Below are 17,338 nucleotides of genomic sequence, written 5' to 3' on the forward strand. Positions count from 1 at the left end.
GGAAAGGAGTGGGATTTAAAGGGCACGTGTAAAAATTACAACATTATAGTGATTTCACATTTTTATGTATTTTTCGTTTGCATTAAACACATAAAAGATTCCGCTTAGATGCATTACCCTACTATGTATTTAACTTGAACTAACTGAACAAGTATGTATTTAACTTTAACTAATTATTCTAAGCAGAAAATTAAGTCATATTTACGAAAAGAAAATTCCTTATTCCAGAATCGCTGTATAATACATAACCTAAAACTAGCAGAACCACGATTAAAAAGACGCGTTCCTTTCTCTGGTTTTTGAGGTAGTTTCCCATTGGTTAGTGTAACAGGGTCTGTGGTTAACGTGGCACTCACACAACGTTTTAACGTCATCACGGTGGTACACTAAAGTTTCTCTTAGTGTCTGCAAATATACCGGTACCGAAATAACAGGATCTTTACCCGGATAGGCGAGGAGAAGTAATGTTTGCCTTATTATAATTGCCATGTGCTTTCCTTTGTAAGCTGCAGTCTGTATAAGCTTAGATGTTTATGTTATCAGAAAAAAACATTCATTGAAATTTTGGAAACGCTTTAGACTGACATTGGTGCGACGAAACAGGAGTCGGTAAGTTGTCTGTCTACCCATCCTTATATCTAAAGTGATGCACTTTTGTTAGCATATTATCACATAAGGTTAAAAGTGATGCAGATTTAAGAATAGGTATAAGTACTGTATAACCCCAGATTCAGAGCAAGTTTTAATTAAAACGAATAATAAATTTTGTACATGATCTAGCTAATCCTAATAATAACAGCATCAAGATTTTAATAGTTGCATATTTTAATGCTATCTGTTACTAGAAGATAAACACGTTTAATTGAACTGCTTTCATTCCTTGTTCATGTGAATTATAAACAACTGCAACTAGAAATTCCAGTTTGTGAACACAAAACAATTGATTTCTTTCATGTATGTAATTACCTGCTATACACATATTACTGTACATTTAAACCTGAGTTCAGGAGCAATCCTGGTATGATTTTTAGCTAGAATGTATGCCTCCCCATGGGTAAACCATTACAGTTTCCTGGATCTTACAAAGATAACCATCATACCTCATTATCTTCACCCAAGGTTACTTTTCGTTCATAAACCTTGTTACTGTAATAGATGGATTGAAAAAAAATGAACATTCCTGCTTTCATCACACACTGTAGATTATTTTCTGTATAGAAACATTGTGGTGCAGTTACGATGTGTCTTTTTCTAAGTGGAAAAGTGAAGTTTGTTTATTTGTACTTCAGTTTACTTTAGTACTTTGCAGTCTACAAAGACCATTAGTTCCTCATTGACCTCCTCTTCTGCAATAATTTATTCTTCATCAAATCTAAATTGAGGGCATTCATTTTTGGGTACAAATTGTGATTTAATTATTTCATTTAGAATTAACTCACTATGTGTTGTAAAAGGTATGAAATGCTGCCTATTTGGAAAATGTCCGGCACCTCCTGGCTATAAATCATACAATTCTCCCTAAAAATTGAGTTTTTTGTTTAGATTGTTTTCACACCATGGACTGCATCCAAAAACATTAACTTTTAAAATGCTATGCAGTACTGCCAAAATTGATCTAAAGTATAGATAAATGTCCTTTGACAGGATTTAATATCAAAAGGTGTGATGTAGCTCTGGATTTATAGAATCACTATAATGTACAATCATTGTTTGCATAATGTTTTCTCATTTTTTTCCAACATAGATATCTTTAAAACTGTTTGAAGCAAGCAGTTACTGGCACATAGCTGAGGATGAAGATATCGAATTCAGCTTGAGAGCAACTGTGTCTTGAAGGTTGATTGAGTCAGCGGGGAGCAGAACACAATGGAATCAGCACTACTTGCAGAACAAACCTGTTGTGTTTACAGAAGACAGTCAAGCAGAACATTTTTGTACTTTTTTGTTATAATATGTTTGGCTGCTGTTATTTCCTGCAATGATGATTATTATGAGCTACTTGGAGTGTCCAGAGAAGCAAGTAATAGAGAAATTCGACAGGCCTTTAAGAAGCTTGCACTAACAATGCATCCTGATAAAAACCCTGTAAGTAAATATCTCAAAGCATATACAAATTGTACATTGCATGAAATCATAGATATGAAATGTTATTTGTAACAAGGTGTCAAAACTTTGACTGTCCATGTTTTATTTAGAATGATCAGGATGCTCATGACAAGTTCCTGAAGATAAACAGAGCCTATGAAGTTTTGAAAGATGAAGATTTGCGGAAGAAATATGATAAATATGGAGAGAAAGGACTACAAGATAATCAGGAGGGTGGAAGATATGAAAGCTGGAACTATTACCGATATGACTTTGGTATGTCGGCCTAACAACGTCTCACTTTATGTGTGCTGTGTGTTGCTCGCCATCTACTGTATGCTGCGTACAGAAAAGTAAGGCTAATCCAGGATAAAATTGCCCAAGGTATTTATTTCCATAGAACTGAAATATTTTCCCCAGAGGAAAGTGATTTACCTTATTTAATTCAGGATTGAGTGCTTTCTGTGCACTGGGTTTAAATTTTGGTAGATCAGATCTCCTACTCATACGTAAATTTTAAGTGTAGAATCTTAAACAATTGGAAGGCTGAGCTAAAAGTATGTATCCATCTTACATGTGTTTGATAATTTCAAGGTAGAGATTTCTGAAAAGCCTAATTGAAAGTGGAGAATTAAAATATTAATTAATAATGATGTGTCATTTTAGTTTAGAGCTGACTATTGGAATGTTTTTTGATATATTGTTTTCACTTTTACAGGTATATATGATGATGATCTTGAGATCATCACATTGGACAGAGGGGACTTTGGTAAGCATTTTTTATCAGATACTATCAAATAATATAATAGTAAATCTGGCTGTCTGCCTAACATTTGCTGTTAACAGGATGATTTACAGGGGTATTTATTTTGTTATTCATTAGATGCGGCTGTGAACTCTGGAGAGCTGTGGTTTGTGAATTTCTACTTTCCACGCTGCTCACATTGTCATGACTTGGCACCAACGGTGAGAAAACTATTCTTGCACTACGTTTTGTTTTTCTAGAATATTTACAGACATCTTTTAAAATTATATTCCTGCTTTCTAGCTGTCAGTAATCCTGGATCTCTTTGTAAACCTTGAATGATGAGATAGGTACAGAATAAGATATATATTTTAAGTAGATCCTTTCTGGTGAATAAAATGTAATCCGTGAAATTGTTTTTTAGTTTTTGCTGTATTATGGATGTCTTGGTGTGGTAAGCTACACCTGTTGTAGTTTTGTTACAAAGTAGAGTAGCTGATAGCTAAAGGTGTCCTGAAAGGGTTTTAAAAACATTATGCTAGTATCACTGTAAAACCCTAAATATTTAGTTGTTTCTTAAAGAGATTATTATTACTTATTTCTCTTTCAATCTCTAAAAACTACAAAAACATACAAAAGCATCAGAACTACACATCGTATACTCTAGGTGGTCATAAAGGGAAATTAATTCTCTGAGATCAGTGCTTTGTAGGTACTGTAGATGAATTCAGAATCTAAAATGGAAATATGTGGTAACATATTTCTCTCTTTAAATTGATAAGCAAAGATAATAATTTTGTTACCCATAGTGCTGAATAAATATGAAATTAAAATGTGACATAAATTAATTGTCATTTCTTTCTTCTTTCTTGTCATCTCTTGTTTTAGTTCTGCTTGATTTTCATAGCTGTACAAAGGTGTTTTTCCAATCTAAATAATATTTTTTACTCTTACTTTAGTGGAGAGAGTTTGCAAAGGAAATGGATGGTGTAATCAGAATTGGAGCAGTGAACTGCGGTGACAATAGGATGCTGTGTCGAAGTAAAGGCATCACCAGCTATCCAAGCCTGCACATATTTAAAGCTGGAATGGTATGTAGAATATAAGAACTAAAGTGGTAATAAGCCTTTTCATAATCTGTGTTTGAATGTAAACATGTCTGTTTTGGTATGTTTATGGAACACTTAAAATAAGAAATCCCCTTTTTGTTGTAGTACTTAGAAGGTATTAAGGTTGTGCTTATAAAGTATTAGTAGCAGTGTATTAGTTCCAGTAGCATATGCTGTTTTTTAATGCCTCTCAGTATATTACACAGACAGTTAAAGGGGAATGAACGCTATTCTTATATTTCAGGGTTAGAAAGAGTGCGTTTCAAACCACAATGAAAGTAAAATGTACACAGTAACGTGTATATTTCTGGTGACATGTTGCAGCCTTATTACTTGTTAGCAAACAGGCTTGTGGATACATTTCTTTGAATCCAAGAGAAAAATTGCTTTCAATTTTTGTTTTTTTCCGACATACAGTATACTACTTACTTATTAATTCTGCACTCAGATCATGTTGGAACATTTCGGCGGTAAAATGTCTGCTGCACAAAGTGTATTTAATTCGCTCATACAGTATATTACATTAGTCATTACGGTGACTATGAGCAGGAAGAGGCTGCATCACGTCGCAACTCTTGGGAACTCGAACGCAATGTGCACGAATTCCGCGACACAATGACGACTTACAATACGATTCGATTTTGTGCTTACTTCAAAATTTGTAAACTTTTTTTTCTATAATGTCAATGAATTTGTTTTATTACTGAGATTTAATAACCAGTCTGGGAAATTGGGACCTTTAAAGTTTGTGTGCCAAATATTTTTTGCATTATCATATCGTACCGCTTATTCAATTTGGGGCCACAGTGGCCCATAGCCTAACAAGGGAAGCATTGGGCTCACTAACACACACACACTCACACCAGGGACACTTCTTACAGAAGTCAGTTAAACTACCAGCATGTCTTTGGACTGTGAGAGGAAACCAGAGCACCTGGAGGAAAGAACATGCATATTCCACACAGATGGCACCCCAGGAATTGAACCAAGAGCCCCAGCGCTGTGAAGCAGAAATGCCTTACCACTGCACCACTGTTCCTGCCCAATATTATTTGCATTAAATGTAATAATATAAGTTTTTGTTAAACAATAAAAATATCTAAACATTTCTTTATATCTTAATTCCCTACAAAATATTTTTTTTCCTTCCCAACAGAATTCGGAAAAATACTACGGAGACCGATCAAAGGAGAGTTTACAGAATTTTGCTATGCAGTTTGTGAAAAGCAAAGTCACGGAACTGTGGTCAGGTAAGTGTGCTTTTTATTTATTGACATTTCTGTTATCTAGACTAGACAATGAGGGCATTAGCTTCTTTGTGTCTTACAGGCTTCTCATGAGCTTCAGTGTCTTACAGTTTTACAGTAAAAAAGTTTAAGGTTTAATTGTCTGTTACATGCAAATCCTTTTTTTGTGTTCATGTAGAGCAAGGGAAGCTAACTAGGAAAAGTATAGTTAAATGTGAGAAAAGGAGGCACTGTGCTTTCCTCAAAGAGTTGTGGGAGCCTGGAAAAAGGTACTGAGCCATGTTGAAGTAAATTCCAAAGGGTCTTTTGGTACAACTGTATGTGAGTCTCAGATCAGTTTGTGACTAAGTACCATATGCGGTAATGTAAAACAGAATTCTGTATTTTGCTCTTCATTCATTTGATAACAAACTAACTCAGCCATAGCCTGGATACAAAGTAAATTCAGATACAAAAAAAACAATTTTGTGTTATTTATTATTAGAAAAAGACCAAAGAAAACAACAACAATGTATTATTCTGTAAATAGTACTAAAGACTGATGTATCTAAAAATGATCAGCACAGAACTTCTTACCACTGTCTGAAGATCTTCCATTACAGTTTTTTGTACTTGCAATAAATGTTCTGATTTTTTTCTGCTCAGCTGAGCATAGTTGTTATGGTGATTACTCGGCAGTAGAAGCGAATTCCTTCACAGATGGCACTCTGCAGTAGCTTTGACTCTGTACTGAATGCTTAGATTTGCGATAGGAAATCAACCTTTTTAACCGTTTTAAGATTGTTTTTATAATATCGTCCCTAGGTAACATTTTTTAACATGAACAAAGTGCTTTTCCTGTTGAGCACCTTTTCATATTTGAAATTTAGGTACAGTGAAAGGAATGTGTGAGCATAATTAAATGTTTCCATCCCTGTGATATACAGTTGCTGGTTGCTACGTGTGATTGATTTACAGTGCAGATACTTCCTGTGGCAAACATATAAACTTATCTTGTCAGTTATTTTTGTATCGTGCTATATATAGATCTGCGTGAACAGGAAAACCATAAATGTTGCAGAAGGTGTTTAATGCATCATTTATCCCAATTAAAAGGCTTAAGTTTTCACTGCATCTTTTTCAGGCAATTTCTTCAATGCTATTGAATCAGCATTTGCTTCAAGAATTGGATGGCTGATAACATTTTGTGCAGAAACTGGAGGTAATGCTTAATGTGCCAGAACTCAAATTACTTAGAATTTTTGTTTGGAAAAACTGACATTTGTCATTGTCATAGTAACTAACCGGATTACTTTTGCATAGTGTGGTGTACTTTCTGCTTTTCTGTACAGAGTAGTTTCTTACATTGACAGACATTTCACAGATATTAGATAATGGGGATCAGTTCTGTATACAGGGGCTCTGCCTTCTGCTATGGCTAAGAATTCATGAAAGTGATAAAACACAGCACCCCCTCCCCCCAAAAGTAACCTTGGATTAAAGTAAATGACACCTCTAAATAAAAAATGATACACTGTGTCTAACTGAAAAAGTTCATTTAATTTTTTTAAGGAAAAATTAAGTAAAACAATGAAGAAGGCCATGGTTTATTAGGCCTTTAGAGTTAAAGTACTTGTACAGCAATATGTATACAAGTGCTATGTTGCTGTTCTTGGGAAATGAAAAAGCATTGCAGTTTAATCATAGAAATGTGGAATTAATGTCTACTCTTATTGGAAATGGAGCAGTAGTATAAATATTAAGGATGTTATGCTGAGATTGGTTTGTATAGTGCAAGCTGCGTGTTATTGTAATTTAAACCATTTACTAATATTTTAAACAAAGAAGACTTTATTCTTTTAGGAAGTTGTGACAAAAATGTTTTTTTTTTCTTTTTTAATAGATTGTCTGTCATCTGAAACTCGACACAAGTTAGCAGGGATGTTGGTAAGCATTGTGAAATGTCATAAATTACTGGTCTAAAAATTATTTCCTGTAGATTAAGTATAACAAAATTTAAATGAGTGAAGTGCCATTTAATATTTTGTAGAATTTATGATACACTGTAAAGGATGTTTTTTTATAGCTACATAAATGTTGAAAATGAACACAAAATTATGGGTTCGCTGGCATCTATGCTGTGATGCTCAAGTCAATTCTACTTTTACTTCTAAAAGATAAGCACATGGTTTAGAAGCATATGCTTTTGTTATTCACCTTCTGAGTTAAAGGAGTTTCAGTACTGTGTGTTGTGTACTTTTAAGAACTCCTGCATCCATTTTGTTAAGGTATGCATCTGAGCTTCTGTTAGTAAAACCTTTCACCTTGGAAGAGATTGGCCAAAGTGTGTTTTTCTCCTTTGTTCTCAGGATGGTTTGGTCAATTTAGGGTGGATGGACTGCTCAACACAAGCCCAGTTATGTGACAGTTTTGATATCAAATCCAGTACAACCACTTATTTCCCACCTGGAAGTTCCTTAAGAGACAAGGGGGGAGTCCTGGTAAGAGGTGCTTGCAAATCCAAAGATATATTTGGCATCCATGTTTTTAAAAGTGTAAAATAAATTCTGTCCATGGGAATTATGTACATGTGTTTGCTTTAATCTGTCTTTAACAATTCCAATTTAGTTTCTAAGTCTTTGTAAGTTCCTTTTTAAGAAACTATGTATGTGAAACTATCTATCAAGTAATAAAAGAGATTAAGAGTTTAATAAAGTTGTAAAATTCTCTTACAAGTGTATCGTAAATTTGACTTTGAAATTCATTGCTAACTTATTCTGGGAGTAGACAGAAACTGAGTTGCAATAATATTGGAAAACATTGCTTTTGCTCTGTGCTAGCAGCCAATAATTACTATATGAGCCACAAAGCAATCTCTTTGAAAATGCACTTATACAATATTAAAGAGTTTTCTGTAGTGGTTGTTCCTGCATTGTTCATCTCTTTCAGTTTCTTAAAAGTCTTGATGCTAAGGAAATCTACAATGAAGTTATGCAGCATTTACCAGATCTGGAGGTGCTTACCAAAGAAACTATCAAGGTAATTTTAAAATTACAGTGGAAACATTAGCCGTTTAATTTTGAATTGCCTTGAGTGTCAGAAAATCTTAATTGATTGTTTCTTAGGATAAATTGGCCCATCACCGTTGGCTTGTGAGTTTCACTTTTGGTGAGAACCAGTTGGGTTCACATGAGTACAAAAAGCTAAAGTCCCTTCTTAAAGAAGACCATATACAGGTAAGTCCTAAGTTAATAGCTGCATCTTGTTTTAGGAGAAAAGAATACATACTTTGTAGCATTTAAAGTTTTTGATGAGATGTGAAGGGTGTAGTAATTATTTCTTACTTTTGTCCTGCCTCTATAGTGTTAAAATGGTTGTTTTGAATTAATGTTTGTTATTTTTGCAAATTATATCGGTTCTTGTATCTATTGGTTTTATTCCAATCTCTGTCACACATGAAGTATGTTTTAGAAAGTGTTAAACATAGGTAGAAATTATTTTTATTTATTTTCAGGTTGGAAAAATTGACTGTCTTTTGGAATTGGACCTCTGCAATTCTTTTTATATTCATAAGCCAAGTATAGCAGTCTTTAAGGGGTTTGGGATAAATGATTTTGAGATCCACCATGGTAAGAACCCTTTTAAAAAATAAATTGGTGATTAGAATTTTATTGTGAAATTGAAGTTCTTTCCAAAGTAGTAGGATTCTGTTCACCACATAAAACTTGTTTTTTAGGAAAGGATGTTTTGTACAACATTGTCGCCTTTGCGAAAGATAGTGTTCACGCATACGTCACAACCCTGAGACCTGAGAACTTCCCAAATAATGAAAAAGAACCGTGGCTTGTGGACTTCTTTGCACCAGTAAGTAATAAATAGAAAAGAGTACAGATAAGGAGTGAATGTTCAAGATGGGGTGATGTAGTTAGTGAAGTACCTCAGGAAAAATAAGTTTTCAATGAGGTAAACTCTCACATAGAAGAGGTTACTTATGAAAAAGACGTAAACAATGTGTATAAGATGCATCAACATCTTAGATCAGGAATTGGCAGCCTTTGGCACAAAAGGCAAGTGCACATGAAAGTCTAATTAAAAAGCAAAGAAACTAAATTGAAATAAAAAAGCACAGAAATAAAGTTGAAAAAAAGCAGTCCAAATTGTGCTTTCTAAGGAAAGTCATTTGCTGTAGAAAGAGAAACGATCAATTGGTTCATTTACAGTACTTCAGGGCTTGAATCCCAGGAAAACTCTCAGTGTTTTGTGTGTAACTGATCTTTTTTTTTACATTTAAGTGGAGGGTCAAGTATTTTGGACAAAATGGCACTTTCCACTAAAGCAAAATTAAATTTTTGCTCGGTTCAGCCCTCTAGTAGCATTTGTTAAAGAGCTCAAACAGTTACAGTTGATCTTCTGAGAGCTTCAGGAATGAGGCGAACAAGGATATGTCAATCAAATGCCCCATAGCATCCAAGTTATGGAAACCATAGCAGTCTGTATTGACTTCGGTACCATAAGAAAGCCACAGGAAGTTGTGGCAGTAGTGTGTATCAATCATGAGATCTGTGGACTTGTAACTGTATGTTTGCGGGTTTAAATTTTAGGTGAGACACCCCTGAGCAAATTCTTCACACAAATTTCTCCTGTAAAATATCCAGCTGTATAAATGGTCACAAATGGTGCTTTGGAAAAAAACATCAGTCAAATAAATCGGTAATGATAATTATTTAATTATTAATGAAAATTAAAAAAACACACAGTGTGTTGCAAAACATGTAAAGTCATTTACTGATAAGGAATACTGTATATAAAAGATGATTATTTGCATGGGTTTTTAGGGTCCCCCAGTTTCCTCCTACATTCCAAAGACATGCTGGCTACGTTACCTAGTATCTTTAGTTTGTCTTTGTGTACCCTACGCTTAATTGGCATCCTGTGTGGGTTGCATTAGCATAGTGCTTTGAGCCCTGTGCTTCTGGATTAGTCTCTGGGTTGCTGCAAACCTTAGCAGGAATAATCAGTTTTCTGTTAATGAAGGGTTGGATGACCTCCTAACTATGTAATTAGCCAAAAAGGTACCAGATATGAAATTTGTCGTAATCTGGCACAGTTGCATTCCTGAATATATCAGAAGTCAGGAGTTACAGACATAAACTTTATTCCTCCCATTATGGAATGAAGGCAAGAAAAACAGCTCAGCTTTGCTGCGAATCGCAGCCTCCCAACAGAGCATGCAGTGAATTAAATGTGAAGTCCTGAGATTCTGTAAGATGCAGGGCACAGCTTGTTGCATGGCCCATGTACACTTCTATAAAGTGTGAGTGTGAGATCGGCAATTTCTGCAATATGCTAAGTCATGTAGGGCACTAGTATGGATTACTATCTTTACTGTACCATCAATGTGATTTTATTTCAGAACTGAAAATGTTGTCACTGTTTCAAAAGTCTCAAAAGAGTTTCTTTTCTATAGTGGTGCCCCCCTTGTCGTGCTCTCCTGCCAGAGCTAAGGAAAGCGTCTAAGCAGCTGTTTGGACAGCTGAAGTTTGGAACACTCGACTGTACAGTTCATGATGGGATCTGCAGTATGGTGAGCATGATGCGAAGGCTAAAGATTAGGCTGCCTAATGGTTTGCTCACAGCCAACATGATCTCAAGTAGTCATACGAAATAATTTTTGTTTTCACCAGTTGCTTTTTCTTTTATGCATGGTTTGCGTCATGTAAATTAAGTGGCTGTGATGCATATCATTGAACATGCAGTGCACCAAGTCAGTACAATGTAGAATTAAAAAAGAGAGCAAAAGGGGCGGGTAAGGGAGACAAAGAAAACCAATCTTTTTCTCGGAGAGAAGTACAGTATATACAGTACATACAATCTGTGTATACATGATTTGTTAAAGGGGATGTGAAAATAGAAAAGCAAGCCAACAATTTAATGGAATTAATTGAAATGTTCTTTACATCAACTGTCATTATTTGCTCAGTTTCTGTGATGGAATGGCATCCAGGTATTTAACTGATTGAAAGTAAACACACTGTTTACATCACTCTACTTAACCTATTCATTTTTAATCTGTTTTTTTTTAGTATAATATTCAAGCCTATCCAACAACCGTAATATTCAACCAATCAAACATTCATGAATATGAAGGCCACCACTCTGCTGATGGAATTTTGGAATTTATTGAGGTATTGACTGTCCTAGAGATTCAACTTTAATCATTTGATTTCATGTATAGCTTACAGGTGTTGGTAGATTAAATAATTTAATTTATTTTGGTTATCTTCATTATCTTAAATTGAAAAAAAATATATAATGTCTCATACATTTCATGAGTTATGCATATTGTTTCTGTTAAGAAAAAGAAACGTCTTGTGCATTAGCATATTTTCTCTAAAACCTGTGCTGATCTGAAGCTTTACCTTGATTATTTAGCACTTTTGAACATGGTTTCAACATTTTTAAATGGAACCCCTGAGCCTTTATAATGAATCCTTTGAATAATTTAGCAAATAGAAGATGTGGGACTGAACAAGAATATTGCCTTCCAGCACGTTTAGGTGTTGATTATTGAAATGACCATTTATTTTTCTCCAGGACCTTATCAATCCCTCAGTGGTCACGCTGTCTCCTGAAAGCTTTGAAGAGCTGGTGAAAAAGAGGAAGAGGAGTGAGACCTGGATGGTAGATTTCTATGCTCCATGGTGTGGTCCGTGCCAGGCACTGTTACCAGAGTGGAGAAGAATGGCTAGGGTAAGAGCAAAGTGCAGTGTGTTTGTCTCCCTTGCTATCATTACACTGACTTTGCCTGCACAGAGTTTGACCTTGTCCAGTCCTGTTTCAGCTTTTGAATGGCATGATCAGCGTGGGCAGTGTAGACTGCCAGAAGTACCACTCATTCTGCCATGGGGAAAATGTACGTGCTTATCCTGAAATCCGTCTGTTTCTTCAGAACTCAAATCGGAGAGATCAATATCAGTAAGTCCTTTTTTCTCTAATATTGATATTTTAGTTTAACATGAATTTAAAGCGTATCAGCACTGTCAGACCTAGACTTCAGCAATATTGTGATCTTGTCTGTTTTTCACAGAAGCTACAATGGTTGGCACAGAGATGCATATTCCCTCAGAGCCTGGGCTTTAGGGTGAGTTATTTGTAACAGTATTTTTCAAAACAGCAGTTAAGATTAGACCTGTTAAAGGCAGTTTCTGGATTATTAATTTTGTGTTGAACATATTTTACTTCTTTATGTTTGCTTCAGGAAAAATAATATTAAGATAAGCTATCATGAGTGCAAAAATTGCCCGAGAGAACAAATCAAAGCATAACATATGTAAATGCACGCATTACAGCATTCATACAGCAAAGAATGTACTTAACTGTTATACAAAATAAACGGGAGTGCTTAAATTACTACCTAATTTATCAAATATACAGTTCAAATATAACTGATCTTTTATTTTTAATAATAAGGGATTTAAATTGGTGGGGAAAAAATAGTAGGTTTTCATTGTGGTAGTAACCACAATCTCACAGCCTTTGGCGGCACTTCCAAAAACTCTAAAAAGCATGTAGAGTATTTGTGTACTCACCTGTGTGCCCAGGACTTGTGTAACAGTTTCTCTTCCAAATCCTTTCTTTGCCAATCTCTTACAACTGTATCTCTTTGGGTTTATTATTGTCTTTTACAACTGTTTTTCCAGATCTCTCCCTAGAGCCTCCGTAGATCTAAGTCCTGAAGATTTTAAACAGAAAGTTCTGAATGGGAAGGATCACTGGGTTATTGATTTCTATGCCCCTTGGTGTGGTCCTTGCCAGAATTTTGCACCTGAATTTGAGATTCTTGCCAGAGTAAGAATAGTTTTTTTTCTTTGGTTTTACATAATTTATTTTATATTGCATTAAGTTAGCATACCCTACTAATTTGCATTAGCGGTGGCTCTGTGGCTAAGGATCTGCACCTGTGGCTGGAAGGTTGCCAGTTCAAATCCTGCAGCTGGCAGAGGAATCCTACTCCGTTGGGCCCCTGAGCAAGGCCCTTAACCCCAACTGCTGCAGGGGCGCCGTACAATGGCAGACCCTGCCCTCTGACTCCAGGTTCTCTCCCTATCTGTGTGTCTGTGTGCCTCATGGAGAGCAAGCTGGGGTATGCGAAAATAAAATTCCTAATGTAAGATTTGTAAAGGGTTAATAAAGTGATGTTATGTTATTATTACTGGGCTTCAGTCAGTCTACTATGGAACATTAGGATAAATAAAACAACTATCAGAGCTGTGCAGTAGAAAAAAAAAACTTATGAATGCATAATTTCCAATCTCATGCGTGTATTTATGCATAGTCTAATCTCACTTTTGTCCTCCTCCAGACTGTCAAAGGAAAAGTGAAAGCTGGTAAAGTGGATTGTCAAGCTTATGGTCAAACATGTCAGAGTGCAGGAATCAGAGCCTATCCCACTGTGAAGTTCTACCCTTTTCTGGGAAAGAAAAAGGTAAAAAAATTTATGAATTTGAAAAACTGACATTTGTAATTTTTTTTTAATTGCTTATAAAACTTTTTTTTTTAATTCAATATGTAGTTCTGGTGGAATGGCCCTAGTATTATTTCTCCTGCTTTCATTATGCTTTCCAGCTCTAGTCTGTTACCTGATCATGTCTATCCTGTGAATAATTCCATTATGCTCTTTTAAAAATGTTAATAGAAAATTATTTCAGTAGTTCAGCTTTTTAATATAGTGAAAACATTTTTCTCCACAAGTTAAGCACAAAATGTCTTGTTTTCATTTAACAGCGAAATGCAGAGGGTGAATACATAAACAGTAGAGATGCAGGTGCCATAGCTGACCTTGTGAGCCAGCGATTGCAGCAGATATCTTCCCAGTTACAAGACAAATCCTCTTCTAAGATAAAGGTGAATGTAATGTATTGTTTAATATGTTTGAAATCTTACCTTTTAGAAGAAAATGTTCCAACCAGTAGGCATTAAAACTGACATTAAGTCAAAGCTGTCACAGTAATGAGGGCAAGAAGCAAATGAAAAGCATTAGTTATACCAAGGAGTGTTTTTATTACCTTGATAGAAAACAGATTTGGCAGACCCTATGCATTTTGGCACGTTTATCCTCTTTGGTACTGTGCTTAAATTAAAATTGTTGAAATACTTATGCTCAATGTATTTTTTTGTTTCCTGACAAACAAATGAATGATACAATTGGTTAAATATATTAAGATTATTTTTAAAAAGATGAAAAGTTATTTAATAATTTAAGGAGCTTACATTTTATACTTTTCCCCCAATTCTTTGCCAACATAATTGTCAAACTACTATCAAGGAACTGGGGGTGGGTTTAACAAGTGTTACTTGTTAAACCTAGTTGCACTGCTGAACACTAATGTGCACTAACATGTTTTAAGCATTTAGAGAAAAAAGGAACATTATAAAGATAATAGTACAGAAGAATTCTGATAAATGTCCAAAAGCTGGGTCTATATTTTTAATTGCAGTAAAAGTTTTATTAGACTCACAAGGACCTTGCAGCCTTTGTGTTGGTTTTAGCTCCTGTTACAGGGTAGATATTAGGTGGACAGGTCTGTCCTTCACAGACTAGCTCTATTCCAGTCCCATCATGAACTCTTCTCATGATTAATACTCTGCATCTGCTCTTCTTCTATTTTATATTTGTTTCACAGGATGAACTTTAATTTCGAAGAAGCCAGAGAGCATTTTGATCCAGAGGGGGAAAATAAGCATGCTGACCACACAGAGGAGAGTAAAAATGAAGAACGGATGGAAATTCTTGATTAAAAGATTCTTGAATAGAGTATGAGAGGTTGTGGGATGTTTACTACCTTTGCACTTCAGAGCAGGCATGATAACATGAAACTGTATGTGCTGTACCAGGTTTGACAAAAATATAGTACTGTAGTTGTAAGAAAATATTAAGGGGTTTTGCAGGCATTTAACCTGGGGTTAAACAGATGTCACTGCTGGTGAGCATGTAAACAACATGTATTTATTCAAAAGGCCTTTTAAAATACTGTGTTTGCTCTTCACTTATAGACACAACTGAGAATAGTGACATGGACTGAACAGAAAACAAATTAAGGAATTATGATTGAAATTGTTTGAGAATACAGATTTCAAATGCTTTCATTTTGTGATATGTCCTGTGGTAAATACTGCTGCAGTGAGTTTGTTAGGACATTTAGGAAGAATGCACGTTATATAGTTTAGGGTATGTTGGCATCTTTTTCTATCAATTCTAAGTAATGTGATTTATGATTAATGTAATTTGTTTTAATAGTATTGAAGTTGTTAGACATTGTAACTGCATTCTTCTTTGGACATGACTTCATTATTAATTGTGGACTCTTGTACATACTGAACTTCTTTCAGCAAAGTATTTTTCCATTTGCTACAATGGCAAGTATTGTTGATTTGTACCTTTTGTACAAATCAGTTACTTTTGCAGTTAAAAGAAAGAACTATTATTATTCCATCATGAAACAAATTTGGAGACCCCTGGATGTGTGTATTTAAATAATCGCAATCATAAAGTGCGTACAGTAGGTGATGTACAATGTATGTGTGTAGATCAGGATTGAAGATCAGAGTAGGGATAAGTAATAAACGTCTTCAAGAGGTGAGAAGATACATTCATTCTGTTCACCTTTAATGAAAACATACAAGGCCATCTTATCAGTTCCCCGCTATGTTTCAGTTCACCAATTACTCATTCACATCAGGTTTTTGAGCATGTTGAAAGCAAAATGGGTATTTTTCCTACGCTGTATGTAGGAATATATCTGGACTAAAATACATTTTGACACTCCATTATGGCTTTGTGTTGCAATATAATACTTTGTCCTTATGTTTGTTCATTACATACTGTATATTTAAGTAGAACACCCTACTCCATGAGACAGATGTCTGAAATGCTGCTACATCCCTCTGACTTACTACTTTTATTAAGCTGGGATTTACTGACATTTTTCTGTACATTTCTTGCTTGCCCATTCAGGTCATCAAGCATTACAACATGAGATTCGTTTTTTCTTTGAGGTGTTACTTTGTACAAAACATAATACTTAGCATAGTTGCTAAGATGTCCAAAGATCTTTGTTCTCCTTGTCACTTTTTTTCCATGATCTTCTGTAAATTAATAAAGTCCTGTTTTTTATGTCTCCCTTTCAGTTTTCCTTTGCCTGTGTTTAAAAAGATTTTCTGAATTATGTTACAGAATGTAAGAAGCCTTTTTTGGTGCTGACTGAAATGAAAAAAAAAAGATTGCTCATACTTATTGTCCTGACCACTAAGTGGCAGCAAAGTGATGCAATACATACAGTACCTTGCAAACGTATGCACCCCTTTCCAACAATTCCCATTTTGTTGAATTACAAATAAGATATACATGTTTTTATAAAGGAATTATTTTAAAACATGAAGACTCAAACAGGTTGCTTTTATGGGCAAATTTAAAATTCAAAACTGTATTTTGCCTCAACAACCCCTCAAAGACCGTTTACATGTCATGCTGATCACTAATCCCAAAGCCCACTTAATTTACATTTACATTTGCGCCCTGAAGTTTACCAACTGGACTATGGTGTTGTGCTTTTTCACCAGATATTGAAGTGGCCCTGACAATATTAATTTCAACAGAATGGAGAAATACCTAGTGTACTGTATAATCATAACTGCAATATTTTATTTAAAATGGTTAATAATGTGAAAGTATCTTTTGCCTAGAGGGCAATTAATAAGTTTTGATAAACTGGTATCCAGTGAAAACAGATTTTTAATTGCCTTTTTAGAGAGGTAAATTATTGTAACACTGAAAACCCAGATTATGACTCATATTGTACGTGTACAACCAAATTTGTTTATTGTAGAATGGCCCTAGCATCCTAACGCTGGTACAGCACAGAAATATGTACAAACGTTTCTGATGTTTAGAAATTCATTCTCATGAAAGAGAATTTAATCTAGGAAAAATGTGGTTGAGTTTTGCAATGGTAATTAATCTGACGAGATGTAAACTTGTGCGAAAATGTTTTGCTTTACCTCACAGGTCATGATAAGCATTTACTTAAAATGAAAGATTAATGATCCAACCTGTCTTTTACCATCCCCCTGCTAAAAGGATGCCCATATTATGAATTAGCTTTCATAATATTTTG

The 17,338-nt window shown here is 34.9% G+C and overlaps 1 protein-coding gene across 1 annotated transcript; it reads left to right on the plus strand.

The window, feature by feature from the left end:
- The first annotated feature begins 60 nt into the window (after positions 1–60).
- dnajc10 (DnaJ (Hsp40) homolog, subfamily C, member 10) lies at positions 61–16,342 on the plus strand. Its single transcript, XM_015359040.2, has 23 exons — positions 61–609; positions 1,745–2,085; positions 2,196–2,361; positions 2,804–2,854; positions 2,969–3,051; positions 3,790–3,921; positions 5,096–5,189; positions 6,310–6,387; positions 7,069–7,112; positions 7,535–7,666; positions 8,115–8,204; positions 8,291–8,401; positions 8,680–8,794; positions 8,902–9,029; positions 10,633–10,749; positions 11,249–11,350; positions 11,760–11,915; positions 12,007–12,140; positions 12,253–12,306; positions 12,866–13,013; positions 13,528–13,650; positions 13,950–14,069; positions 14,849–16,342. The coding sequence occupies exons 2-23, from the start codon at positions 1,867–1,869 to the stop codon at positions 14,858–14,860; spliced, it is 2,409 nt and encodes an 802-aa protein (XP_015214526.2). The 5' UTR covers positions 61–609; positions 1,745–1,866; the 3' UTR covers positions 14,861–16,342.
- Positions 16,343–17,338: the final 996 nt, after the last annotated feature.

Source organism: Lepisosteus oculatus, chromosome 12, assembly GCF_040954835.1.
Source record: "Lepisosteus oculatus isolate fLepOcu1 chromosome 12, fLepOcu1.hap2, whole genome shotgun sequence".
In the NCBI taxonomy this organism is placed as follows: Eukaryota; Metazoa; Chordata; class Actinopteri; order Semionotiformes; family Lepisosteidae; genus Lepisosteus; species Lepisosteus oculatus.

Excerpts from the sequence above, each read along its gene's own strand:
- dnajc10 (XM_015359040.2), top strand. The coding sequence starts at position 1,867 with ATGGAATCAGCACTACTTGCAGAACAAACCTGTTGTGTTTACAGAAGA. Across the intron at positions 3,922-5,095 it reads ACATATTTAAAGCTGGAATG|AATTCGGAAAAATACTACGG; the intron begins GTATGTAGAATA and ends CCTTCCCAACAG. Across the intron at positions 7,667-8,114 it reads GAGACAAGGGGGGAGTCCTG|TTTCTTAAAAGTCTTGATGC; the intron begins GTAAGAGGTGCT and ends CATCTCTTTCAG.